Source organism: Caloenas nicobarica, chromosome 2, assembly GCF_036013445.1.
Source record: "Caloenas nicobarica isolate bCalNic1 chromosome 2, bCalNic1.hap1, whole genome shotgun sequence".
Classification (NCBI taxonomy): domain Eukaryota; kingdom Metazoa; phylum Chordata; class Aves; order Columbiformes; family Columbidae; genus Caloenas; species Caloenas nicobarica.
In genome coordinates this window covers 12,259,639-12,286,508 of record NC_088246.1, presented here as the reverse complement: position 1 = coordinate 12,286,508, position 26,870 = coordinate 12,259,639, and the positions used below count along the sequence as shown (strand labels likewise).

The window sequence follows — 26,870 nt, the reverse complement described above, 5'->3', positions numbered from 1 at the left end:
GGAAGGGTTTTTTTATAGTGAATACACAAGAAAATACGATGCTATTGTCTTGCAGTAGTGTTCCAGGGTGGGTAGAAATAAATCCCAGTATACCTGCTCTTTGTCTCTCAATTTCCATTGTAAATACAGCTTCCTTTGTGTCTGCATAGGCCCTCATGAAATTGCTCCTTCATGTCATCAGAGGCTTGTGGTACAATCATAATGCAAGCAATAATAGCTCCTTGTATTGGTTCTCATAAATATAGGGTTATGTATTCTGTCTTTCTGGAGAAAACAGTTTTTGAAATGCCTTGTTTTCTCCCCTTTGACTCTCTCTCATAGCCTTGAAAAATAATTTCCTCAGATCAATACAGACAACATTTACAAGTGTAAAGTAAAAAATAGCCACTCTAATTTTGGGCTACCTGTCATTGATTGGTTTTGGGAAAAAAAAATCATAGAAGGAGATGAGAGTGAGACAAAAAAAGAAGCTTAAAAGGTACTTCTCTGATAAATTGTATGGCTTTTTTGTATACAGCCGTGTCCTTTGTTCTTATTCATAAGATTTCATCAAGCTGTTGGAAATAAGACTAATTGTGATGGACATTAAAATATACAGGGACCATAATGTATGAATACACAACTCTCCTAATCTTGTTCTGAAATGGTAAACAAAAATAACTCTGAATTTCACCATTGACAATACAGCTGGATTAGTGTCCCATGGTACGTGTATGGTTTTAGGCCATAACATGCAAAAGATGGAAGTACACAATCATATCAATAAGTTTTATACCTATAAAGATTATTTCTCTGTAAACATCTACATTTAATTATCCTGTTATCTATCTTCCCCTCCTCCATAGGCTCAATAATTCATCTGTGCTACGTGCACACTACAGCTCTTCTCTTCTTATACTGCTCACTCAAAACACTGCCCTCCTCCTCCTTCCAGACTTACACTAAATCTTTCATTGCTCAACCAATGGATTGAAATATTAAATTATAATCTTTATTGCTTGTATTGATTGAAGGATGTCCTGTTATTTGGGCCTGCCTGAGTTCGGTTGACACGAACCCATCCATTTCTGCTCTAAGAGTGCAGTGAATTTTACAGGCCATCCCATTTCTCGGCCACACAAAGCAAAGGCACGAGCAAAGTCTTTGGGGACAGGTGGGAAACAGTAACAACGGAAGCTTAACATGGCTTAAGGGTCCATTAAGGCAAAAGGAGAAACAATTTGATAAATTTTAAATCCGCACTGTAAATCTGTCCAATTGCAAAATGGGTTGAGCTGAAAGATAAATCATAGAATATTCCTTTACCTAATAGTGGTGTAGCATAAAACTACATGGTTTTACTTTTTGATTCGTGGTAGGAGTAGGCATTAGCAACCTCAGCAAGAAAGCATGGGTCTTCATTGCTTGGTTAGTGGATTCCCTCTCTACGAGAGGTAAATATACTTTCTCAGTGAAGAAGCTTGAAGTTTGGGTACAACATCCAGTGTCTTGAGGATTAGTTTTGAAGGTCTGACAGCCGTCAGCATCAGGCACAGGCAGAGCACACCTCAGCTCCCTGCATTTCGATATCCAGACACAACAGTCATTGCTGGTGCTGAAGCCAAGGGCTGCCCTGATCCTACGTCTATCATCTGAAGCATTCCGTTTTCCAAATGTAGCCTTTGGATTCAGTCCCAAAAGCCTACACTTTTTTTCACATCAATCAAAGAATCTGGTTGACAAAGTCAGGAGTGAATAACAGCCTTTATCCTGATCACAACCCAATGATAGTGTCGTACAGAGATAACACATTTCTCAGTGAACAACGCCTTAGCAAAAAGTGTCAAAGTATTCACTTGGGAAAATCTTTTGGCTAAAGCATTCAGAAATAGCTTCATTCTTCTGGTTCATGACATCACTACAATCCCTTAATGAAATCGCAATTCAAGAAGGTTAATTTATACTCTAATTACGTGTTATTCTGGGCTGAGAGGTTTCTGGACAGAAAAAGGTTTTCTTCAGGCAGACTTTTATTCTGCTTATTGTATTTACTTAACAAAAAGCCATCAGCTTTTACCATAATTTCTCATAATAGAATTGAGCTGTAGTTTCACCTAGCTAAGGGCAAACATCTGCAGTCATTTTTGATAGATTCTGATAACAGTCTTTAACAAGAGCCAGGATTATTTGCAAATGTAGGAAGAACCAATCTGAAAAGCTAATAAATGTGCTGCTGAAGATGTTTAGTTGCTCTTCGGCTGAAATTCCTTCCAGACCAGTGGTAGGTTAGCAGCCAGGTAGTTTCGGAAAATTCAGAGAAAGTCCCCATGGAGATCATTTTTCCTGTGCCACCTGAAAGGAGACATTCTTGGTTTGGTTTTGATGCCTCTGCCACAGGATGAAAGCCCAGCATTGTCCACAATGTGCAGGATTCAGAGCATTTCACCTAACTGAGGCTTTCTAAGCAGAGTAGTACTTTCGGAAAGCAACAAAGTCCTTCAAAGCTATGAATCACCTTTGTAAGATGTATTTCTGTTTCTTCTGCTACCTAAAGTAGACGCTCTGTTAATCCTGCTCCCCAGCAAATTACTCATAGTTTGTCAGGAGGAGTCCAGCCTAAACAAACTAAATGGCAAACTAAATAAACTAGTTAACAAACTAAATAAAGCAATATATCCCCGTTTCTAGTGTTTGTGTTATCAGCAGCTTTTCTCTATACGTGAATCCTGAGACAAATATATAAATCAGTATCAGTTCCCATTTTGCTGAATCTGTCCTGGTATCTAATGCAGAGGTTGATCGTGGCACTGGAAGTAAATGTCTGCGTCATTTACTGTCTGCAGGACAAACAGAAACAACAGGTAGAAGAAACTGCACTCAAAATGAAGGAGGCTGAGGGGAGACCTTCTCACTCTCTACAGCTGCCTGGAAGGAGGCTGTAGCATGGAGGGGGTTGGTCTCTTCTCCCAAGTAGCAAGTGATAGGACAAGATGAAACGGCCTCAAGTTGTGCCATGGGAGGTTTATATTGGATATCAGGAAAAAATTCTTTGTGGAAAGGGTTATCAGGCATTGGAACAGGCTGCCCAGGGCAGTGGTGGAGTCACCATCCCTGGAGATGCTTAAAAGACATGTAGATGAGGTTCTTAGGGACATGGTTTAGAGATGGACTTGGCAGTGTTAGGTTAATGGTTGGACTCGAATATCTTAAAGGTCTTTTCCAACCAAAACAATTCTATGATTCTGTTATATTAATGCGAATAAGAAAGTTTTCATGTAGGATACATATTCTTTAGGTAATAGATTCCTATGCATACCATAAAGGTTTTGCAAAAAGAGTTTCTAGGATTAGAAGACATTGTAGTCTCTTGTGCCATCAACACTTGAGCCTTCTCTGAGACTTCTGGTTCAGCCTCTGTCAGGGAGAGGAAACAAGAGGAGGTGAGATGATGGTCTCATCCGTTAGAGCGGTTCTCATGTCCCTCCTCCCACAGCTGACAGCCTCCCTCATTCCCAGCTGGACCAGCTCAAGCCTCCCACATTCCCAGCTCTGCAGTGCTCAGGCACCATTGCTGGGAAGCACAGCCAAGGACCACTACATGGGGCAGAAACCAGGAGGGATGTGCATTTGGTATTTGTATATGCCAGGGGAAATAAATGCATTGCAGTACTGTGAATTTTGGTGGGGCTATACAGTCAAGAAAAAATTAAAGGAAATAGGTTTGTCAAGATGTTTTCACCGGACAAAAAGTGTGGAGTAGATCAGAATGCGCTGAAAAAATACTGATTTCGTATATTTCTTTTTTTCTGTTTTCTTCTAGAAAAAGTAAGCATACTGTCAACCTTCATAGCGCCCTTCAAGTACCTGAGTCCCGGCACAACCACCATGGAGGATGAAGACAATTTAAGTAAGTAGTCTTTTTTCTTTACAGGCAGATGAATAATAAAGTTTAAAGATAAAAGCTCTGCAGTGTAGGGGCAATTATGAAAAGGAGGTGGATTTGCAAATATTGGCTGGCCATAAGGCCAGTCCTGATGTAAAATGCAAAATTCCCTGATGCTGAGTGCAAACACATTCTCCGGTCTCCAGCAAAGGAGGAGTTAATCTCAGCTCACCTTCCCACTTTCCTCTGCACAGACCCTGGTGAGGGGGGGCTGTAAATGGTGTGCCACAAAAGCAAAGGAAATACCTCTTACAAAAAGGAGAGTTTTATGGGACTGTGGAGTAATTTTTCCTTTCCTGTTTATGTTACCTATTTTGCTCACTTGTTTTTCTCACACTCCCTAAAAGACAGGATATTTTGGTGAAGTGTCTTCCACTCAGTTTATATTTCCTTGGTTACAAAAGGACTTTTGCAAGAGTAAAACTTCAGGGACAAACCATCTACTTGAAAAACGGTTTTCTCTTTTACTTTCGTGATATGACCTGGAGGGGAGGGGGAAAAAAAAATCGAGATTATTAACTAAGCTTAAATGAACTAGATGCAACCCAAAAATTAGCTATTGGATTCTCTTGGGCCCTTGCACCTGAGCAAAGCCGCTGATACTCCCTGTATTGTGACTGCAGAGCCAGAGGAAAGCAGTGCTGGGTTTGAAGAAGTTGTAAAATCTTCAAAACACCAAGAAATCTGGGAGTGTGGAGCCAGGACTGAATAATCCTCAGGAAGCTCTCCCATTTTTCACCTGGAAGCAATTATTGTGTGTTATCCAGCCCTGCTTATTGTAATGCATCTTGAATCATTAAAAAAAGGGAGGGAAGCTTTCCGAACCAAATGAGCAACCCCGTGAGTTTTAGTATCACCTACCAGACGGGTTTCTTTTCCAGCCAGACACGCACTGTCTTGTTGCCCTATTAGAGCCAGTGGGTAGGAGGGATGTTGTTGTTTGGGGTTTTTTTTCGCTGTTGTTGCTAATCTGCCTTGGTTTGATCATGGTGCAGCACCAGGGGGAATAGCTGTTGAAGTAGCACAGCCCTCTATTTTCTGCTGCTGGGTATCACATGGACATCACATCGTTGTGCTGCACAAAGACCAGCAGGTTTTTACATACATTAGCAAAGCAAAAAAAAAAAAAATCCTGAAAATCATTCAAAATTGGTCCCAGGGAGGCTACATTTTCAGGAAGAGATGTGAGAAGTACACACAGGAAACATATTATTCACATGATGAGCTTGTGCAGGCACCTCCTGGGTAATGTTTCCCAAATGCGCTACTTAGTTATTTTTAGGTAATGTAGGAAGTTTGTACAAGCCAAACACTGTAACACCATTTTCTTATTGCTGCCGTAATGCCAAGGCTGCTTCATGTCTGTGCTGGCTTTAAAATAGCTCACATGGACAGGGTAAGCTGTGTTTTCTGAAAGAGAAATAGCAAATTTCACTGTTTTCGAGGACATCATGCCTAGCCCTCTCTTGGGTCAAACGTACACTCCAGTGATAAAGATAGCAATTTTTTTCTTGGCAGATACAACACATATTTAGGTGTTACTATTAGAATTTAAAAAAAAAAAAAAAAATCAGCCATATTTTAGCTAGCAAGGTGGAATGCTAGCAAGGCAGAAGAAAAGTGGTTTGCTTATCCTTCTAGTTTTATGATCGCTAAGCATCTTGTGAGAGTGCCCCTTCCCAGACTGTCCTGTATCGACAGGCAGAGTCCCACTAGCTGAAACTAATTTGAATACTGTTTCACATTTCTTTAGGCCTTTTTTACCAAGGAGCTCTGGTTTAACCCCAGCCAGCAACTAAACACCACACAGCTGCTCGCTCACTACCCCCACCCAGCAGGATGGAGGAAGAGAATTGCAATAGCAAAAGTGAGGAAACTTGTAGTTTGAGATAAAAACAGTTTAATAATTGAAATAGTATAATAATACTAATAATACTAATACCAATAATAATAAATTGTAAAGAAAATGAAAGAAATAACAGAAGGAGAAATAAAACCCAAGAAATATGAGCGATGCAAATGAAAGCAGTTGCTCACCACTGGTAGCGGAGGATGGTTGAGATCCATGCCAGGTTAACCACACGCGCATTTTCAACTGGTCATTAGCATATAGACACTAGTATTGTGGTTTATGATCCATGAACTAATACTAGAAAAATGTATCGAAGGCACTAGTCACCTTTGGAATCACAATTTGTATAAACTAATCATCAGTCTCTGATGAACACCTTATCTTGAACATGTGAGAAAAGGACCACGTTATTCATTCCCAGAAGTCAAAGTTAGCTGAGAATGTAAGAAATGTCAGACAGGATTAGAAATAGTAAGCTTGGTTCTGTACACTGTCTTCAATATTTGCTGTTAGTGATGCATTGAGAAGAAGGAAATTTGAATGGTGGTCTTCCCCTTGGTGTATCTTTCTAGCATCCAGCAAGAAATTTACTCAGCTAGATTTTGCACCTGAGTCATCATATTTCTTAGACGTTGACAGACCTGTCTAGTCCTCTTCAGAGCCCACTGATACTTGTGATCTCAACAACAGCCAGGAACAGGTTGTTCAGTGATTTAGTGTGTTGTCAAAAAGTGCACTCTTTTATTGCTTCAAGCCTGCTGTCTCTAGTGCTTGGATTGCATGAAACAGTGAATAATCATTCCCTGTTCACTGCCTGCCTGCCTTTCATGATGTTACAGACCTCTGCCTGTCCCTGGTCTTTGATCGTTCCATCCACACTATGCCACAGCCTCAAGGCAGGCTATCACCAGACACAGATACTTGCAAATCTGGGGTGTACCTCTAGCAGGACCTGTGATTCCTGGGGATCTCACTGCACAATGCTGCCATACGCACGACCTCGGTGCAGCACCCTTCTGCAGGTGTATACCTCTCCCCAGTGCCTGCAGATGCAGGTGATGGTCCCCAACAAATGGATTTCAGCCACTGCAGCAGTCTTGTAGGACGAATCCCAGCCCCTCATTCAGTGTATTTAAACATGTTCAGTTATGAGCATTTTGGTCAAATTCCTCCTTAGGCAGCATAAGGCACCAGGGCTTTTGATGCCGCAGTGTGAGGTACAGCACGGACCCTGCCTCTCAGAGGTCAGTGAATATCCCCTTCCAGCAGTCTGAACCCCAGGCAGCTCCACACAGAATCAAACTCCCCAGTTTTGTTTTCAAAATTATGTCTGTTGCCATTGTTTGGATTTCTCCCATGCCTAAAGCTAAGCCATAGTCTGGTTCTGATTCAGGAAAGCTTGTACTTAGATCTGTTTCTGCTATGGGCTGCCCATGTTTTTTGTTGATGCACTTATTTGCTAACTTGGACAGAGAGCATGGGAGTCAGCATCATCTAAGTCAGGTCATTAGGTCATCTGAATAATTTCCCTAATTGGCAAGAGCTGCACTAAATGTGTCTGTATTTCACAATTATTTCAGATAATAAGGTGGGCAAAGTTGAGTATCTTCATCCTGGAATAGCTAAAGGCAATGGTAATCACCCTTCACAAATTTTCCATCTTCACTTTAAGCAAAGTCCTGTACTTTTTTGCACTGGTAATGTTTCCCTGCACTCTGTGGTGTTACACATCAGTAAAATCTAATTATATTGTTTTAAACAGCCAGAACCATGTGAGCTGGCAGGGAGGGTTCAGCAGCAATGGAGAGATCATGGCAATTTTCCTTTCAATAGGCTTCTTTTGTGAAGGTTTACAAATACATACCTGTGTTTTTTCATTTAAGAGAGGAAGGAGTGATTGCTGTTGTTAGCCACAAGTTTATTATTCTAAAGTCAAGAGTACAAACCTAAAAATCCCAGCAGAAGAGTTCCTAATCCTCCTTTGTGGATTCAATAAGGTTATGAAAATGCCATCTTGCTTGCAAGAGGAGACTGCCTTACATAGCATTTGCTGTAGTTGCTGACCTTGGACAAAGGTACCATGGCTCTGGCTCCTGGGTTCTTACCTATTGCTTCTGATTTCAAATGTTTCACTTTCAAGTATGCCAGGAATTATGGAGGTCAATCCTTCTAACCTCTGCAGTCGATGTGGTGTAGATAGCCAGCAAAAATGTACTCTACATAAGCAGGTGAAACAGGGGTTAGATATTGAAATGCAGAAAAATAAAAATTAAGTCCTACCTGTATTGTTGAAAATGCATTGTTAACAATCTAGTGTTTACTAAACATTTCTAAAGACAGAAACTTTCTGTGTCGGAGATATCAGTTGAATCAGACGTTTGCTCTACTACAGAGATTGCAAATCCTTTCTTTTAGTATCGTAGCTTTTCAATAATGTACTGCCCCTCGTAATTCAATATCAAGGATGCCAGCCAAAATGAAGATGCCACCTACCATCTCTCCATTCCAGTCCTCCCTGGAAGTTGGCTTGGCAGCAGAATAACCTTCAACAGGAACAATATTATCTCTTCAAATGTAGCGTGGAGTATCGGATGGCTAGTTCTGCAGAGCCCTTATGACCCAGAGACATAGGCAGTGTCATTATTAGTGATGCATTATAGTTCTGAAAAGCTCTTTATGAGGCAGACTCTCTAGGTTAACTCTACTGTGCATAATGACCAAAAGGAGAAAAACATGAAAGAGCAGACAGAAGATTGAGGAATAGTGCATAAATAAATATATTTCTTTAACTGCTTTCCTCTCTCCCATTCAATTACTGAAGCAAATGCAAGATTGAAATGTCTCCTCTTGCTTGTGAAACTGCAAAAATCAATGCATAAAGTTACCTGAGGAGATAGTGCAGTGCAGAGGTGGGTTTTTTTAAGAAATCTTACACAATAAATTAGAAACTGTTGCCAAAAAATTGTAATATTTTTCTTCTTCCTTTTTATAAACTCCCACTCCTTACAATTTTATTATTCTCCAACCTTTCATCGTAGGAAAACTGTATTTTATATTTTTTTTCCAAATGTAGAGAATGTGTTGTGGGAACTCAAGAGTAAAGACATTATGAGAGATAACAGGACTGAAAATGATCCACAGTTTTGCATTTTCCCTGTGTGCATCCTCTGACTTACCCCTTTCCTTTTAGTGTTCTTCATTTCTAAAATTGCTTATGATTGTTCTATTACAGCTGCTTACAGTATTTATCTTATGTAGTTCAGTGTCATTTGCCTGCTTTGTCTGATTTTCACAATAGAAGTATATGTGCCACCATTAGAGAGGTAATCTTATGTCTGCTACACGGAGGTCTCATAAAAGACACATTTGAAAGACCTCCTGTTTCAAAGATACCTGAAAGTACAAAGCAATTTCACATTGCCCAGCGGCTGCCAGGTATCACACGAGTCCATCAGGCTCACACGCTTTCTGAGGCACTCACTGAATTCAGGCTGCCTCTGATTTACATGCCATGATGACTTGTGGACCGCTGCAGCTCCCGCTGAGGTCTCTGAAGAAGTGAGATATTTCCTGGTGTGTCACGACCAGGTTCTCTAGAATCCATTTGAGTGTAAGGAAACTTGCATGGATTTCCTTCACTGTCCCTAGGTCGAAACATGCCATAGATGTAGACGCGTCACCATCACGCACACCTGATGTTGTGCGCGTATCCTTTGTGCCTGATTTCTGGAAGTTTTACACTTGCATCGCTGCAATTTTTTAACTACATCAGTGAAAACTCCTTGTTGGCCAAAACCCAGACTAGAAAATTTCTTGGACAGAAACTAAGACAAGCAAGTAATGTTTATTTTATGTTGTCATGTTTTTAATTAGCCACCGTGTTAGTGAGGGTGATTAAGATGCTAAGGTCACACATTCATTTTCACAAATCTGTGGTTCTCTGACTATGAAAGAAAAAACAGCTGGAATAAGACAATATGAATTATAAATACAAATAACCCCTTGAGTTTTCTTATTCAGTGGTGCATAATCAATACAAATTCTTTTCAAACCTGAACATAGTGTGAAGCAAGAGCTATCTTTCTTTTCATGCTTCCTGACTACAATATCATTATGTACCGTAATTGGGTCTGTAAAAACCTATTAGGTAAGATGAGAGAAGAGGTGTGAAAATCAGAACTAAACTTGCTTCCTGCTAAAAAGTATGTCTGAGTCAAAATATTTCACCTTTATTTTAAAAAAATCATGCAACCAAAGAGACGTATTCAGAGCAGGATGGAACGGTGAGAAACGATCGTGGTGGAAAACGTCTGGGCAAAGCCACTGCCAGGGGAATTAGAGCAAAGGTAAAGTTGGCATCTCCTGCCCCCTCAGATCAAGCTTCCATAAATAGAGTTGTGAACTCAAGGAGAAAAGACCACCTTATCCTTGTGTCTTAGTTAACATGACCTGTTAAATGTCTTTTTTCCAGAGAGGCTGGTTTAAAGATGCCACATTTTATGCAACTGAATGCCATATGATGAAAATTTTCTTTTTCTATTATGTATTTCTTCTTCTTTCCTTCCTCACCTGTCTTAATTCTCTCCCCTTAGCTTTAGAAAGTGAAAATTAACTGGTCACTAAAACCTTAATTTGTCAGTTCACGTTCTGCCTCAGCAAAGCACTGCAGCACACAGCTCTGCAAGTAACTTTGGTGAGGCACAGACACAGGCTGGAAGTTCAACAGGTGCCAAAGTGTTTTCAGGACAGGGAGCCTAAAGACTCAGTCCAGCGAATGGGCCCCCACACATGAAATTGAGACATAATTTTTACTCACGTCCAGGCTGTGAGCTGCTTTCTGTGGAACAACTTGCGTGAGTGCAGACTTATTGCTCTGATGGGGAAAGAGTCTTTTGATATTTAATACAAGTGCAACTCGTCGGGATATAAAGGAGGTTTTTAATCATGATGGTTGGTTCCACATAGTTCTCTGCAGGTTCCTATGTATCTGCCATCCCAGCCTAATCCTGGGCTGCAGCAAAGACACACCAGATATGGCCATGGCCCCGCAGAAAGTAGGAGGACCATTCTCTGGCCTCTAAGGACCACAGGGACCTTCTCCATGCTTGTGACTCACACAGCCTGCACAGGTGGCATGCCGGTGTCTGACAGTAACAAACCATGGGAAAGGCTCCACACTCGGCACTGGCTGGGATGCAGCCGGCAGCCAGGCAGGGCTCGCGCTCGGAAAGGGATCAGGTGCGTCGCTCCAGGGGCAGGTTGCTTCACAGCTTGGTTACACTCGTGTTTACTTCCTCAACCTGTCTCTGCCCCAAGCAACGCACAGGACTGAAGGATGTATCAGAGGTGCAATACACTTAAACAAACTCATCAGAAATGACAGAAATGTTATAGAATGCTTATTTAGACAGCAGCGCATTTTCTGTCCCGTGCGGGACATCAGTGAGATGAATCTCTATTCTCAAGCGTGCATTTGCTGTAGCAAAGAGCTCTGCCTCCCAGCACAGGCGTTGCACAACCGTGGTTCAGAGCAGTGTGTGATTCATAGACTCAACCACAACAGAGTGCTCCCTCCATAGCTCCCCACTATCATTTCTTTCCCTTCCTGGCACTCCTGGCAGTCACTCTCTCCCATTGCTTTGCTTTGATATAGATCATTCTTTACATTAGTAATTACTCTTGTCATGATGCTCTGGCTTTTCCTAGTCTCATTTAGATTTATCTAGAATTTTTGCAATATTAGTTGTTGCTGATGCAGGAGCTAAGAGTGTCTGTAATTGAATTTGACAGAAAGACTCTCACTTATCAAACTGGAATCTGAGTCCAGACCAAATTATCGTTTCAAATGCTAGGAGAGTCTGTCAGATCATTTCTTAGGCTGGATTCATGATATTGGTGACACAAGAGCCTATGGTGCAAGTAGAGCCAGTCGATGTATTCATTGCAAATAAATTATTCAATGCATTTGCCCATTTTTCTGTTTGTGAATCATTTGTGAATCATTTCTGATTTCTAATAATGTGTTCATAAGCATTCACCCACATGGATTACAGAACAAATCTCAGCCTAAGGGAACTTTGCAAACTATTCACTTTTTACTAGTAATTATCCAGTGTGAATGCAGTAGTTCATTTAAGTCACATGGCATCAGTTATGCTTCATCTTTGAATGACGTAATCTTTTTTTAAAACAGAAGGCTATTGACTGATACTAGTAGAACTTTAGGGACGAGTAAACATTCAGGACATGCAGAAAATCTGTGCTATAAATAGTAAACCAACCATTATACAGGTATTTGAGGAAAACCCCCAAAGAGGGCTGAGCAAGGATATCTATAATTAACTTTTTTTTCTTTTTTGGCTATTCTGCCAGCCCTAGGCATAATGTCAGCTACCATGATGACAACTGTAATGTGAGTTTTTTTCTTTCTTTACTGACAGGTACCAGCAGTGCAGAAGTAAAGGAAAATCGAAACATTGGCAACCTGGAGGATCATCCAATATCCTCTAATGAGAGGGCAAGAGGGGAAACACCTAGCAGCAAGAGAAAAAGACCCTTAGAGGAAGGCAATAATGGCCATTTCTGCAAACTCCAGCTCATCTGGAAAAAAGTCTCATGGTCGGTGACACCAAAGAATGCTCTGGTTCAGCTACATGAACTTAAACCAGGTTTACAATATAAAATGGTTTCCCAGACAGGTCCGGTGCATGCTCCAGTCTTTGCTGTTGCTGTGGAAGTAAATGGACTTACGTTTGAAGGCACAGGGCCCACAAAAAAGAAAGCCAAAATGCGTGCTGCAGAGTTAGCTCTGAAGTCATTCGTTCAGTTCCCCAATGCCTGCCAAGCTCACTTTGCCATGGGGAACTGCATCAACCCATCCACAGACTTTACTTCTGATCAGGCAGACTTTCCAGATACTCTGTTCAAGGAGTTCGAACCATCTACACACAGTGAGGACTTTTCAGTCTATAACCCCGTTAATAACGAATTGCTTTCCACGGCTTATCGACACGGGCGCTTACTCTGCCATACGCTGGACTTAATGGGCCACGGTAAGCAAAACAAGCACAAGATGGCATCCAAAGCAGAGAGCGAGAAGAACCCGGTGGTGCTGCTAAATGAGCTGCGGTCAGGCCTGCGGTACGTCTGCCTGTCGGAGACTGTGGAGAAGCAGCACAGCAAGAGTTTTGTGATGGCGGTGCGAGTGGACGGGAGAACATTTGAAGGCTCAGGACGCAGCAAGAAGCTGGCCAAGGGTCAAGCAGCGCAGGCAGCCCTGCAGGCCCTCTTTAACATTCGGCTGCCCAGCCACATTCCCAGCAGGAGTAAATGTCACCATTTGCCACAGGTGAGAGCTCCTGGGTAGCCACCACCATGTTGGAGGAACTCCTCCATGAATGGGATCGGTGTTGCTATAGTTGTTGTTGCTCTGCCAGATGGTTCCTGTGATGCTATAGCAAGTGCCATGACACGAAATAGCACTTTTCTCATAGCAAGAGCCAGATGCCACAGGCAAAGCTTGAAAATCATATCCTGAAATAATTTGGTACCGTTTGCAGCCCTTTTCATAGGAGGCATAGATGAGAGGGCAAAATGGAGGGGGAAGTACCAACATCTCAATTTGCTAGAGAGAATGATAGCATTGACATAGGCAGAAAAAATCAGGTCATTCTGTGGTTCTGCATCTTTTTGGACAGAAAGAAGCCCATAAAGAGCACCCCATATCCTCCTTTTAGAGTTGTTATTTTTTAATGAGAACAGTGCCATACAGAGGAGACAGCAATGACAATGAATGTGCTTGTGTCAGAGCAAACTCTCCAGACAATTCTGCCACTAGAAAAGTTAAGGATTTTTGTTTATTATAGAGTTACTTTTTGGGTTGGTTTTGTTTTGTTTTCAAATATTCCTCCAACAGCATGAAGGATAGTGAAAGCTCTGGAGTTTTCCTGGAATACATATAGAGATCACTCCTGTATTCAAGCAGAAACTATAGATCTGAGGTGCATACTGGGCACATCAAAATGTCATAGTTGGTCATATGCCAAAGGCTATCCTAGCATTACTCAGACTTGTGTCATTTTTCTAAGTTCAAAGGCAGGCAGGATTAGTAGCAATTGTCATTAACATTAGTAAAGACATTCATGAGATGTTCAAGGAGTTTGATAGGAATTGAATCCTTTAGGTGACATGATTTCATGCAGGACACAGGAATTATATTTGGTGACCCAGAAGTTTCTTTCCTATGTTTCCAAAAAGGAAGCACGAGAAATGTAACAAGGTCTAAAATACATCATAATCCTCCACCTCTTACTTTTAATTCTGTTTTGTAAACTCCATGAGCCAGAGGCATAATAACATATTTTAATAATAGCAGTGATCTTCACTTGGCAGGCATTTTGGAAACCTTGGCCAACCTGGCAGTTCCATCCTCCCAGTACTCCTCCAAAGTACAGATAGTTTTAAATGAGAAATCTATGCTGTTTGCTGCCTGAATTAATTCTGGTAAAAAGCAGTTTGTTTTAATGAACATGCCTATCCAGGAAGACCTTATTGCAGCCTTTCAGTACTTAAAAGGGACCTATAAGAAAGATGGGGACAAACTTTTTAGCAGGGCCTGTTGTGACAGCATGAGGGATGATGGTTTTAAACTAAAGGAGGGGAGATTCAGGCTAGACATAAGGAAGAAATTTTTTACAATGAGGGTGGTAAAAAAACGGCACAGGTTGCCCGGAGAGGTGGTGAATGCCCCATCCCTAGAGACATTCAAGGCCAGGCTGGATGGGGCTCTGAGCAACCTGATCTAGTTGAAGATGTCCCTGCTCATTGCAGGGGGTTGGACTAGATGACTTGTACAGGTCTGTTCCAACCCAAACTATTCTATGATTCTGTGATCCTTCCCCATGGAAACCTAGCACTTGGATATAAGGAGGAATCTCTAGTCCTGTCCTGCTGGCTGCTTTGCTGCCCTCAGTGAACTTTGCTGGGTGGGTTGGCAGGTAAATGCCACGCATTCATTGACTGATGGTTTGTCGTCTTCTGAAACCGCACCACAAGTATCGTTGACTCAGTTCCTGAGCTCTCAAAATATTCCTTGGTTTCTTGGCTTCATGATCATCTTCTACCTGAATATTACATCTTGCCTGAGTCTCCAGTTTTTCACTAGGTGACACATTCTTCAGTGTGTATTGCCTTTTTATGGTGCTTTCTCCTTTCTCTAGACTTCTGACCTCCTTATCTTCTTCTCCTCACTGTTCTGGAAGTATAAATGTCAGTGAAAAGGTGTCACTGAACTTTCTCTGTCATTTTTTTTTGAGTGGTTATGTATTGTCCAACTAAAAGATTAATCAGACACTTTTAATGCCAGTATTCAGCAGATTAATTGAGAGATAAGCCTTGACACTGATTTCTGCTGACCTCCTTACTAGCTGCTCTCGTCAATAGACATAGCAGCTGTGACAAAAAGCTGAGTTTGTGTTACTCACCTAAGTCATAACCCAACTTCCACTGAAACCAAGAGACCCATTTCCATTGAATTCAGCTGGCCTATAGCTTAATCATTAAATCCAGAAGCATCTTTCCTTGTTCTCACTGTGTTATGCAGCATCTCATCAAGTGACTGTCTTTGCTCACTGCTTCAGTCAGCCCATCTGGCTGTTTGGTCAGAGGTGGTAACTCCATCGGGGAGACTGTAGTTCTCAATGAGCTGTGGTCAGAGTCAACTACTCCAAAAGTTGTTTCAGCTCCTTTTTGTCTCCCTGATCTTCTGCAAACCACATTTTCAAGGACACTTTCAAACCAAGTTTTCAAAGCTATTCCTACTTAGCAGGCTCAGCTTGGTTTGTGTCAAAAACTGTTTAAAAGGAGGAGAGCACCTTGAAACCCAAACAGCTTATTGATAGAATTTGAAATATGAGGGATGTTTGAATTCTTGACAGAATAAGGACTAACTATCGTGCTATCCAACCATTCACTCTTTTCATGCACTTCATCATATTTGTTAGGATATCAGGTAGCTAACTCAGTGATAGTAGGGACAGGCAAACAAGATCAGCTGTAACAGTTTCACCTATATTTTGAGTAATTTGTAGAATCCAGTGATCTTAGGAGGCCAAAATTTGGGCTTTCCTCATTACAGCCTGACTGGAAGCAGGAAAAGCCCAAATTCTTGTAATACTGATACTCCAGTTGTGCTGAACTTACCGATTTCACAGTGCCCAAGAAAGTGCAAAAAAAGTTCAGATGTCCTTGTGAGCTGGGCCTCCCGAACATAGACATTTCTACCGTGCTCATCAGGGCTCCCAGGGGACCTGGTGTCCCTCTGCCTGGGCCTTGGGCATGCCCTGGGACTGACAGTCACTCCTGCTGACCAAGGAAGATTCAATGTAAAATGTCCCAAGAGGCACCATTTCCTCCAGTCTGTCCTGATAGGTGCTGCCTACACAGGAGGCTTCTCGAACCACCAGGAAATGCAGAGCATAGATGTAAAATCCTGACACCTTGATCTCTTCTGAATCAGGTAAAACAAAGAAATGCAAGAATAGCAAAGCCAGAAATAGATTAATTCCCTGGGGCAGCTGCAGTCCAACTTGCTTCTTCAGCTACTTCTCCTGCCCCTCAGCTGCCAGTGCGGAAAACCTACCGTGAAATTATGAGCACTTTCTTGAAAGAACATCACTATGGCTGTGATTTTCTTCTCTGTGATTGTTCCACAATATTTTTGGGCTGACTGAAAAATTATACCCCAAAAATAAACAAAAGCATATCACACCTTACGCCAGAAAAATTATTTAATCTCGTAACTTACAGCCAAAATAATTGAGATTGTGGCATTTTTAGCACCATCAACAGTGCTTTGATCCACTTCTGTGATTCTCATACAGGTGCAACGGTGGCTGAGGGACCTGAGCTCTTACACAGAGTCACTAGAAGGTAGCTGAGATAATCCAAGAAGCTGAAATGGTCACAAGCTTTGCCCATCAATCTGCCAGCTACTCCTCTTCCTCAGACCAGATGTCTCATCTGTGCTATGCCACTGAAGTGCAAGATAAAAATTGTTGATGGTCTGAGGCTAGGCACACCATGTTGATCAGAGCAGCCAAGATAGGAGCCTGGAGATCTACTAAACCAATGGCAGAGATAAAGTGAGTCAGGAGAATGGAAATTACAATGCATCACTGTGTGCCTTCTCTAAATCACTAAATATTGCTCCTTCTTTCCTATCATGCTTGGTCTGAACTTGTATTGTTCATAAACTAATATGCAGTTTCTTCAATTATCAGCTTTTATGGAAGTCTGACGATTGTTTGTTCCCACCTCGTGAGCTAATGTTCTTATATTCCAAAACAGGAGACATCAAAGGGTGCTGACCTAACCAGCCCTAACAAGTCTGAACTGGTAGAAATACGTCCACACACTCCCAGGCTTTCCAAGTGCAGTGTGCTCATTTCAGGAGATCAAGGTGACCTCCAACTGCTTCTGACCAGTTTTCAGATTGTTTTTCTAATCTTGTAATCCTTCTAATCTATCTCACTCGATCTAAACAGCATTCTTACTGCTGTAGAGTAAAAGCATTAATTAATATTGCCATCAAAATTAGTAACGGAGGGGTGCTTGGATTTCAAGTGGACCTAAATTAAAAAAGAATAGCTGTGAAAATCGCATTCACTCCACTTTGAAATGGCTTAACGCTGCTGTTGCTGGTTCACATCCGGAGCCTTCAGAGCAGTAGTTGTCAATTTATTTATTTAAACAAAACCTCCTTGTGTTTTGTGTGTGTGCCATCAAAAAGAAGCAGGGTTTTGTTGCTTTGGCAAATAAAGCAAACCATTCGAATCCAGTTAAATCCCCTATTTGCCAAAAGCTTCATTTGCAAACCAAAGCAATTGAAGTATCCCCATTGCAGTGATTCTATATGCTGAGCAGGTCAAGGATTCCTGCCAGCTAACTTCAGTGTCACCTTGGTGAGCAGCATCATGGGAAGAGCAACCGCTGTGTCGGGGAAAGCCCTGTACTCCACACCTCTCGTCCACTTCCCTCCAGAAACCTGTTTCTCTGTGTTGCAAAACTGGTTCCTTTTCATGCAATGTCAATTGTTCCTGCCTCCTTCACTATATTTCCCTCACCATCCTCACTTGCCAGCTTCCTTGCAACTCTGTCCTCTGGCCTGTGTCACAATTCAGCTGGGTCTGAGGTTGGCAGTGATACATTTGACTCCGGTGCAAAGAGGGACAGCACGCGGAGCTGGCATTGAGCTCTGAGAAGATATTCCATCATGTTTCTCTGAAAAGCTCTGTCTGGTCAAGTGATCAGGTACATTTTTTTATAACTATCTCTGCTTTCTCCTGCACAAAGGGAAACAGCTGATAGGTCTGTGTTTAGCTCCTGACAGTGAGATGCAATAAAGGGAAATGGTAGGGACCAGAGAGATGTCTCTGCAATACGAATAACTTTTGATTTTCAGCCACCTATTTCTGACTCTGTAGGTGGGGAAAGTCACTTCTTATAATCAGAGCAACGGGCAGTCAAGACATTTATAGGATTACAGTTTCTTAAGCAAAACAATGGCAAAAGAACCAATTTAGAGGCACAGCATTAGTGCTCGGATACCGTCATTATTATCCCAGCTGCTAATAAGATTGCAGTCACTTCTAGGCTCACAGCTGAGGGACAAGGACCACCCACCCCTCACCCCTCATACAAGTCCAACATAAAAGACGATTATTGCCCCAGAGAGATTACAGCTTGAGTCTTAGATGAAGAAATTACCATGTTTTAATGTATATAATCTATGCTAGATCAAAGGGAGATGCAGAAGGGCTACCTACATGGAATCACAGGAAGTGAATTAATAGGGTAGAAAGGACTCCGGTCACTGGCTCTCATGACATCAGCACATACGTGTAAACACATTCAGGGGTTTGCATCTGAAAAACAGACATCACTGCAAAATAAGACATTACTTTGCATCAGCTGGGCTATACATTAATCTCCAGGTATCTGCTGCAGGGAGAAGCATCTGAATTCGTGTATCCATCTCCACTCTACATACGTCCTCCCTTTTGCTCCTCAGTTGCTGTATCCTGTAACTCCCCGCTCCCTTCTGGCCATAGATAACTCCAACACAATCCCAAAAAGATTCTCCTGCACTTCTCTTTAAGTCCTATGTGATATACAGCATGCTTAGGGCTTTCAGATCATTAGGTATGCTAAAGAGAACTCTTCTAACAGAGGTGTTAAAATTCTAAATATACCGCTCATGTAATTAATAATTCTTAGGAGACCTGTAATAATGGTGATAATTAGTTAATGAATGGCTGATTTTCGTTTACAGAAGTGGAAAAATAATTTTAATATCATCAAGGAAAGCACCTTTAAGGCTGAAAGGCATTTTTCTCAAGTGTATATATACTGATGTAATTTAAGTTTATAAGCAATCCAAAATCCTTCTTCTTCTCAAAAAAGGAAAAATAAAAATATCTGATTTTCCTTTATAAAGACTCTGAAGAGTCCACTGTGATTGCAGTGCATTTACAGTGGGGTGAATCTGATTTACCCATCTGACTTGGCTGCTGGCTGCTCTTTTAGTGTAGTTGCAAATACTTCATATCATCCATACATCCACAGAACCAGCATTTGATCTCTTCCCTTCAGAGTTTAGATTGCTTATTAAACGTGGCTAGTGAGACACAGCGTGGACTCTGCTGACTTCTGTCATTTACCACGATGAACCAGACTTGCCTATCCAAGAAGCCGATGGTCTGCATCTGATTTGTGAAGAATTATTATTTGTGCAACCCATTATGGTGAGACAGTTTGTGCAGCATGATTAGTGCTCCAGCAACGAGCAGAGCTCTTTAGTACATGAAAGCTGAATCCCAGTCTGGTGTCATCCACACATAAAACTTCCTTTTAAACCAGACACTCTCGCAGCTGTCAGAGTCGCCTTTGTTGCTTTCTGGCTTTGTAAGTGAGCTGGGGACACTTCAAAAAGCTCCTGGCAAGCTGGACCTCATTAAAGCTCCTGCTTCCTCCTGGACTTGCATCCTGACATTGTTTATGATGCTTCATTATTATCTACTTAATGCAAGTCATGATCGTTCTGCTTTGCTAAATGGAGTTGTAATACAAGTGCCCGGGGTGAATTTTTCTTTGGTTGAGTTCCATCCAAAGCCTTCTCTGTTTGAGCCGGAGTGTTAGAGTCATGCCAAAACCACGTTCTTTCTCTATTTTTATCTGTAGTCACATCTAGGAAGCCTTAATTGTTCAAACAGACTTATCCTTCTGTGCACAGAGAATCGGAAGCAAGCTCCTACCATTGATTATACGATGACTACCTCCCTCTTGTGGTCCCCATGCCAGCCGTGTGGCAGGCAGAGCATCACCCTGCCAGGGGAAGGCAGATAACACAACATGCCAGTGGGCCTTGGCAAGGTGGCAGCTCAGAGCCCGCCGTGTCCCCAGGGATGCTGCTGAGAAGCCCAGTGCCACACGCAGCAGAGAGACCGCTCCTTCCTGCTGGATAATGGGGAATGTCCTTGTCCGATGTATTTTATTGCATCCATCAGCCTCTAAATAGTGCATTTGTAGAGTAGTTTTGGAAAACAAAACCATTTCTCCTGCCCCTTTATCTCAGCTAAACTGCTCATGCATACTGCAATGTGAAAGGGTTATATATATCCAAATACACACACAAAATAGTATGCATGTCATAAAATTCAATAGGTGGGATATATTTGGGGCTTAATCTTAGGATTGTTGAGAATTAATAGACAGAAGAGAATTTAGACTTGTTACAATGGATGAAAAATGTGATTTATGGGTTCAGACACATATATAACAAAAAAAGGAGAGAATCGTCTCCTGTTCTTTGAGCTAATTTAGTGCTTTATTTATATGAACACCTTATAAGTGAGTTCAGATCTCTAAAGGGACCAAAATTAATCAGAGCAAGGTTTTGTTTTTTCTTTTTTCACATGCATGATGTGGGCTTTTGTTAAGACAAAATATTTTTACAAACTCCTGAGAAATGGGAGATAAATATGCATATTCTCTGGGAAAGTGGGTAAATTATCCATCTTCTTTCACTACAAGTTTTATTCAATGAAAATAATCAATATTGTCTATGTCTTGATATCCATCAGTTTCTTAGGCTGAATTCTAGGAGAAATAAAATATTAAGGCATGCATAAACCTTTCCTCCTCCACCTTAAATACTACAGTATTGTCTTTAGACAAATTCATGTTTCTTTTTCATCTTGTCTAGTTTTCTAACTGAGAAGTCAGAGTTTACTTCCAAGCAAGAAGTTCCATTTTCTCCTGTTTGTCTTCTGAACTGGAGTAGATATTTAGTATGAAAACACCAAAGTGTGATTGCTCTTAACCTACTTGTCGCCACATCTGCTGCAGGTACTAGCCACTTAATCAGACCTGATTTCAGACAAAGGTACCTTAAAATCAGTGCTACACTGACATGTCACTCAAATGAGCCCACGTTACTGAAGCCACACTGATTTGTTGTATAAATTCCTTCTGTGCTGTTTTTTCTCACTCTCTTTATCCAGTTCACCTCTTAAAACTAAAGGTGGAAATAGAACATTCCCTGAACAAACCTACTCAAATGAACAAAATTAACATGTTTTCGTTTGTTCAGAGATACAGCCTAAGTGTTCCATGATTTCTGGGTTCTTCTGTTCATGTCATTTCATTGTTGAGTTCCTATTTTTAGGCCATCTTCTATGAACTGGGCACTATTACTCACAGAAATAATTACAATAATCTCCTTTCCCTCCTATGTGGGTCATTGCTTTATTAGGTTAAACACAAGGAATAACATGAGTCTCCAAGGTCTTGTGGGAAGGATGAAGACGGTAACACTGGCTTCATTTCTTGTTTGATAATTAGTTTTTATCCCAATCAACTCTGCCCTATACTTTTAAGCAATAATCCTCTCTGGGATACTGGGGGATGAACTCATACTTCAGACTCAGGCGCCTCTTTTATTCCACTCTCCTTGGCACATGCACAAGTCATTCTAACCCTCAATTTCTAATGACCCTTGTACACTCATAATATGGACAATAGTTCATAACAGCACCACAAATAGACTGTTAGGGTTTGGTTGTCCTGGTCATTCCAGAGAAACAGTGTCCAAGAGAGCTGCAGAAATTAAAAGCGCTTGTTTAAATCTGATCCAGCACACAGAAACTTCCACAAACCAAGTTCGTGGCCAACAACATGCAACAGCCAAAAAGGTCGAGCTAGAAAATGAGAGGGAGCAGTGGTTGATAAAACAACAGGCATGAAGTCAAGTTCCTTGAAGGCTCATGGTTATGGCAGCAATGAGAGGTGGATGAGCTGAGTGATGCAAACCAGAAGATACTAGTCAGAGCCACGCTGAAGCTTTGGTGTCTGAGTATCAGCAATTCAGATTAAAATGGAAACAGATCACATAGCTGTTAAAACTGTTCTCTGAGCCAAAAGTTAGCAGTTGCACCACTTGGAAAAACAGCATGATTCACCCAAAATAGCGTCCTATAATAATGCTTATAGTGGCTCATAACACAATGGCATGGAGAGAAGAGGAATGGCCCATGAGGGTCACCATTCTGGAAAACACCTTCACAGATACTAAAAGTAGTTATCAGCTCCCACTCAAGAAAAACAAGCCCTGGCACATACCTTCCTATGGATCATACGGATCATTTGACTTGCAGCTCAGCTGAAGGGTTTTGTTATCCCCAGCCAGGACTGGCGACAGACTAAAATGTGGTTGTATTTTTCAGCTTTTTGTGGCATTGCATGTTCTCCCTCCAGTGTTCAGCTAAAAGGTTTTTTTCCCTTCAATCCACAGAGGGTTACTAACATTGTATCAGTGCAGGCTGGTTGCCGTGACTTCCCAATACTGACCTCAGGTCAGAGATCAGCCCTCCCAGAGCACATCTGTGGAGCTTGGTGACTTGGGGTGTCACTGAGAAGTTCATCTTAGCATAGAGGTCATAGCATAGACTTACATGGACATTACCAGAGAAACAACCATGCATTCTTGGCACAAAGATATCTTTGCCCATTTTGTGCTTCTCTTCTTCCAAAATAGACCTCCTTCAGTGCTGTAGCACATTCCAAGTTACCATAATTCATACACATTTGTCTGATTCTCTGATCAATATTTACTCTGGCAAGTATCTCAGCATGGCTGGAGGAGTCTGTGGATTGTATTTGCCCTTCCACTAGATCCTGGCTACTAATTAGAGAAGACAGCAAGACATCTAAACATGATGTATTTGCTAAATAAGCAGATTATTTTACTCAAATTCATAAAAAGTTCTGAACCACAAAACCACAAAATGTTGCCCTATGAACCCTCAAGTAGAAATTATTTTTTCCCTTTTTAGCGTAAGATATTTTTGGTCACAATCATAATAATCCTACTCATACGAGACGCCCTCTGCTTTTCAAGGGCAAGAACTTTCAGCTATATGTTTTACATTTCAATTTTGAGGGAAATCAAAGTACAAGAGGAAGGAGGCTGCCTCTGTCACCACATTCTGGAGAACAGAAATTAATAGCATTCCCCAAAACATTGACAAGCTACGGTGCATATATTTTCCTTTTAAAACCTCTATTCATAAAGAAATCATAAAGAAAGTAACATGACTTTCAGATTTACTAGTCTTTGATGCAGATATTTTGAAATCTTTCCATCCATGAATAGGCAGGATCCTAAAGTGAATCTAAGTTTTCAGAAAATTACAATTTTGCCTGCATATTTTTATGGATGTTTGAGAACTTAAGCCCTCCCTTTCTCAAAAAGAAGGAAAAAAAAAAAAATCAAGCAAACAAGCCAAACTGGAAAGTGAAAGTCCTTACAGGCAAACTAACACCCTTGCCATGTAAATGAGCTCAAGTCAAGAAGGCATCTCAGGAAAGCTTTGCTGTGGCGGAGCAGGAGTGACTTGTGCAAATCTGAGAGATTTGTTGAGGACCCCTCAATAACAACAGGTCACCAGATAAACACCAGTGAGGCTGAACTGAGCAGCAGGAGAGAAAGAAACCTTGCAAAGACAAGCTGGGGAAGAAAAAAAAAAAAAAAAAAAAAAAAGAAAAAAAAAGCTTCCAGGCTGCCTTTGACAGAAATTGATCTGAGCAAATTAAACACTCGTACTGTAGTGGTTAGCAGCCTTTTTTTTTTTTTCCTTCTCCCTTTTGAAACACAAGATCCTGGTGGGGAGATCAGCGCAGGTGGTTTGCCTGTCCTAGGCAGGAGCGAGGCTGCTCCCGGCTGCACATATGAGGGGTATTTGGTGGAGTTGGCAATAGAAGCTTAAAATATAGAAATTACTCCACTGAGGACCTGGGAACATTTTTGGGGGGTTCAGAAATGACACCTTTGATGAAAATCAGGTAAAAACCCCAAGTCTAGGAAGGAAATTGTTGAGGTGATAGCACAGTTCTGAAGTGAAATCATTGCAAAAGTATGCATAGGGAAATGCTCTGATGGGAGCTGGGAGCTGTGTTTGCTACCCATGCCACGTACTGTGTTCTGGGAGCTTATTTCTTTGCACATATACTTGCTAGCATTACAAATATTAAAAGTCCTTTTTGTGGTTGGGAAATTAAGGTGAATAACTGAACCAACATAAACTAAATTTGCACTGCTATATGTGGGCATGAAGCCACAAAACAATGTGGGAAGCTAATGCCGTTATTCCATATTCCCACAGGCATAAACCAGAGCAGAATTTGAAGCTGTGGATTTATAGCGAATAAAATATCAAACTTACCCTGAAATATGTTGCAGCTGTTTCTCATTCTATCATGTAGCTGATAAATAGCTAATCTCCAGTTCAGGCTTCTCTATTTAAATAAGCACAGTAAAAAGTTTAGCTATCTCTGACTGAACTACTTCAGCTGAATATCCTTAGCTAACTGCTTCTGGCCCCTCTTAAATGCAATTCAGATAAAGTCTGTTTTCTGCTAGTATTTGTTTCTCTCTTGACACAGTTAATATCTGCTCCTGCTAAAAGCTTGCAGACCGGAAGAAAAATCTACTGAAAAATACATTACTTAGTAAGCATAACCAAATATCACTAATACTAGGAGGCCAGAGGATTTCCTTTTTGTTAACCGTTAACAAATAATGTTGCTCTGCATGAGCGGTCTCACCCCCACCATTAAAACTGATGATTTTGCAGAGCTGGGACCAGAAAAGAGAAAGGGGACGACATCTTTTCCTGTAGCACAGCAGACAAGCAGGAGCTGTGAGACACCCTCTAATTCGCTGCATATTCTGATTCCTCGCTCCTCTGCTTTCCGAGCTGATGGTGTCAGGCAGCTGCCGGCTCCGTGTGTGCAGCTGCGGGCAGCGATCGGGCAGCTCTGCCGGCCCCCACTCCCGTGGCACAGCCACCCGTGGCACACGGTCACCCGTGGCTTCCGAAGTCCTCAGCCTTAATTCCCTTTCCTGGCGCTGGTTGTCCTGCCCCTGGTTTCCTTTTTCCCCACTGACACTCCCATCATTAGGATGGGTCTCCTCTTGCCCCGCGCGCCTCGTCCAGGCAGGAGCAGGCTGGAGCTGGAAGTCAGAAAGCAGCTGGGAGAACAATTCAGAAACATTTTAGGTCAAATGTTGGGTGCCCCGTCCGTGTGGTAATCGCTTGCATTAGAGCGCATTAACACGAGTGCACTTGCAGTGAATTAACGGTGATCTGTGCAGAGGCACAAAATCAAGAGCAATAATAATACACATGTATGAAAAACAACATGATCACTACCTAATTAATTAATAACCAGTTACTGATTAAAAGGGGGACGTTTGGAGCTGTGTCCTTGACAACACTAATAGGATTGGTTTAGCACTGATTGTATTTTACAATAAGATATATAAGTGCAAATAATTGCTTCCACTATATCATGGAATTAGTTCCATGACAGTTCAGCTGATTACTTCAGGGTTTTATCTGTGTTTTGTAGCTGCAAGATCCTCTACCATTTTGCACTTTGCTAGCCAGTAGTGTAACACTGTTGTCTGTTTACATGTATTGCATGTAATGTAGCAGGAGAAGCAGAATCAATACTGTAGATATATACAGTACCTGCATCGTAGAGGTTGCCATGCTTAGAAAATAGCTGATGAAGGCTTGAGGTAATGAGCTGAAACATCCTGAAAGTAATTCCTACCAGCACTAAAGACAATAATATAACTTCACCTGACATGGGTAATCCTCTGCAGACTGAGGGAAGCATAATTTTTTCTGGAAGGGAGTTTTGTGCTCTGCTGAGAGTTGGAGTGAGATATGGGATATACGTTACGAGTGAAGAATGGCTCGTAACTCAGGAGAGGTGGAACCTAAATGAAGTCACAGAGGTCATTCTTATTTTATCACTGGGGAAAATACATGCTGTATATCACTCAGCCTTTTCATACATTTAGTTACTGGGATAATTCTGGGTATAACAAATTGTTCACATTTTTTTTCATATTGTATTTCATGAACAAAAAGGTTTTAAAACAATTTAAAAACAATTGTAAGGGGGGCCATTTGCTCTGTGAGTCCAAAGCTAGGCTTCTCTACAGGTAAACTTAATGAAATACATGGGAACTCTGTGGTCTATATAGGGTATAGGATATGGAGTTATTGACTAAATATTTTTGTTGTCTTTCAGTACATTTTTTGCTGCTCCTGCTATGTAGAAGCTAGAAGGGCCAATGAAGCAGTCAGAGAAGTTTGTCCATTCTTTTATCTCCCTTCATGGTAGCAGCCGTTTGTGTGATGTGAATATTTCTGCAGAAGATATTTCTGTGCCTGTTTTCCGATTGCTATCCTAACAAAATTAGCTTTCTGTGATCATGCTTTCTGCTGCTTCTCATAATCTTCGAGACTGCTCAACTATATTTGATAGCAGCAGATATCTCAAGACACACGGTTTCTATACAATATAAAAATGGTGACTTTGTATTATAACAGAAGTAAGAGCAACCCAAACTAGTCCTGCACAGGGGACAATGCAGTTATCCGTAAGGCAGCAGCAAGTGGGATAAGCAGCATGTTGGCAAGACATACTGAGACATAGTGGTGTCTCCGTTTGGTCCTGTTTCTT

General features: G+C 41.4%; 1 protein-coding gene across 1 annotated transcript in view; it reads left to right on the top strand.

Moving 5' to 3' along the window:
• Nucleotides 1-3,864: 3,864 nt before the first annotated feature.
• The window catches only part of ADARB2 (adenosine deaminase RNA specific B2 (inactive)), a 109,729-nt gene continuing 86,723 nt past the window's right edge, over nt 3,865-26,870 (top strand). The window contains exons 1-2 of the mRNA XM_065629258.1: nt 3,865-3,886; nt 12,215-13,122. Of these exons, the coding sequence (XP_065485330.1) occupies nt 3,865-3,886; nt 12,215-13,122 (930 nt within the window). The remainder of the gene's footprint in view (nt 3,887-12,214; nt 13,123-26,870) is intronic.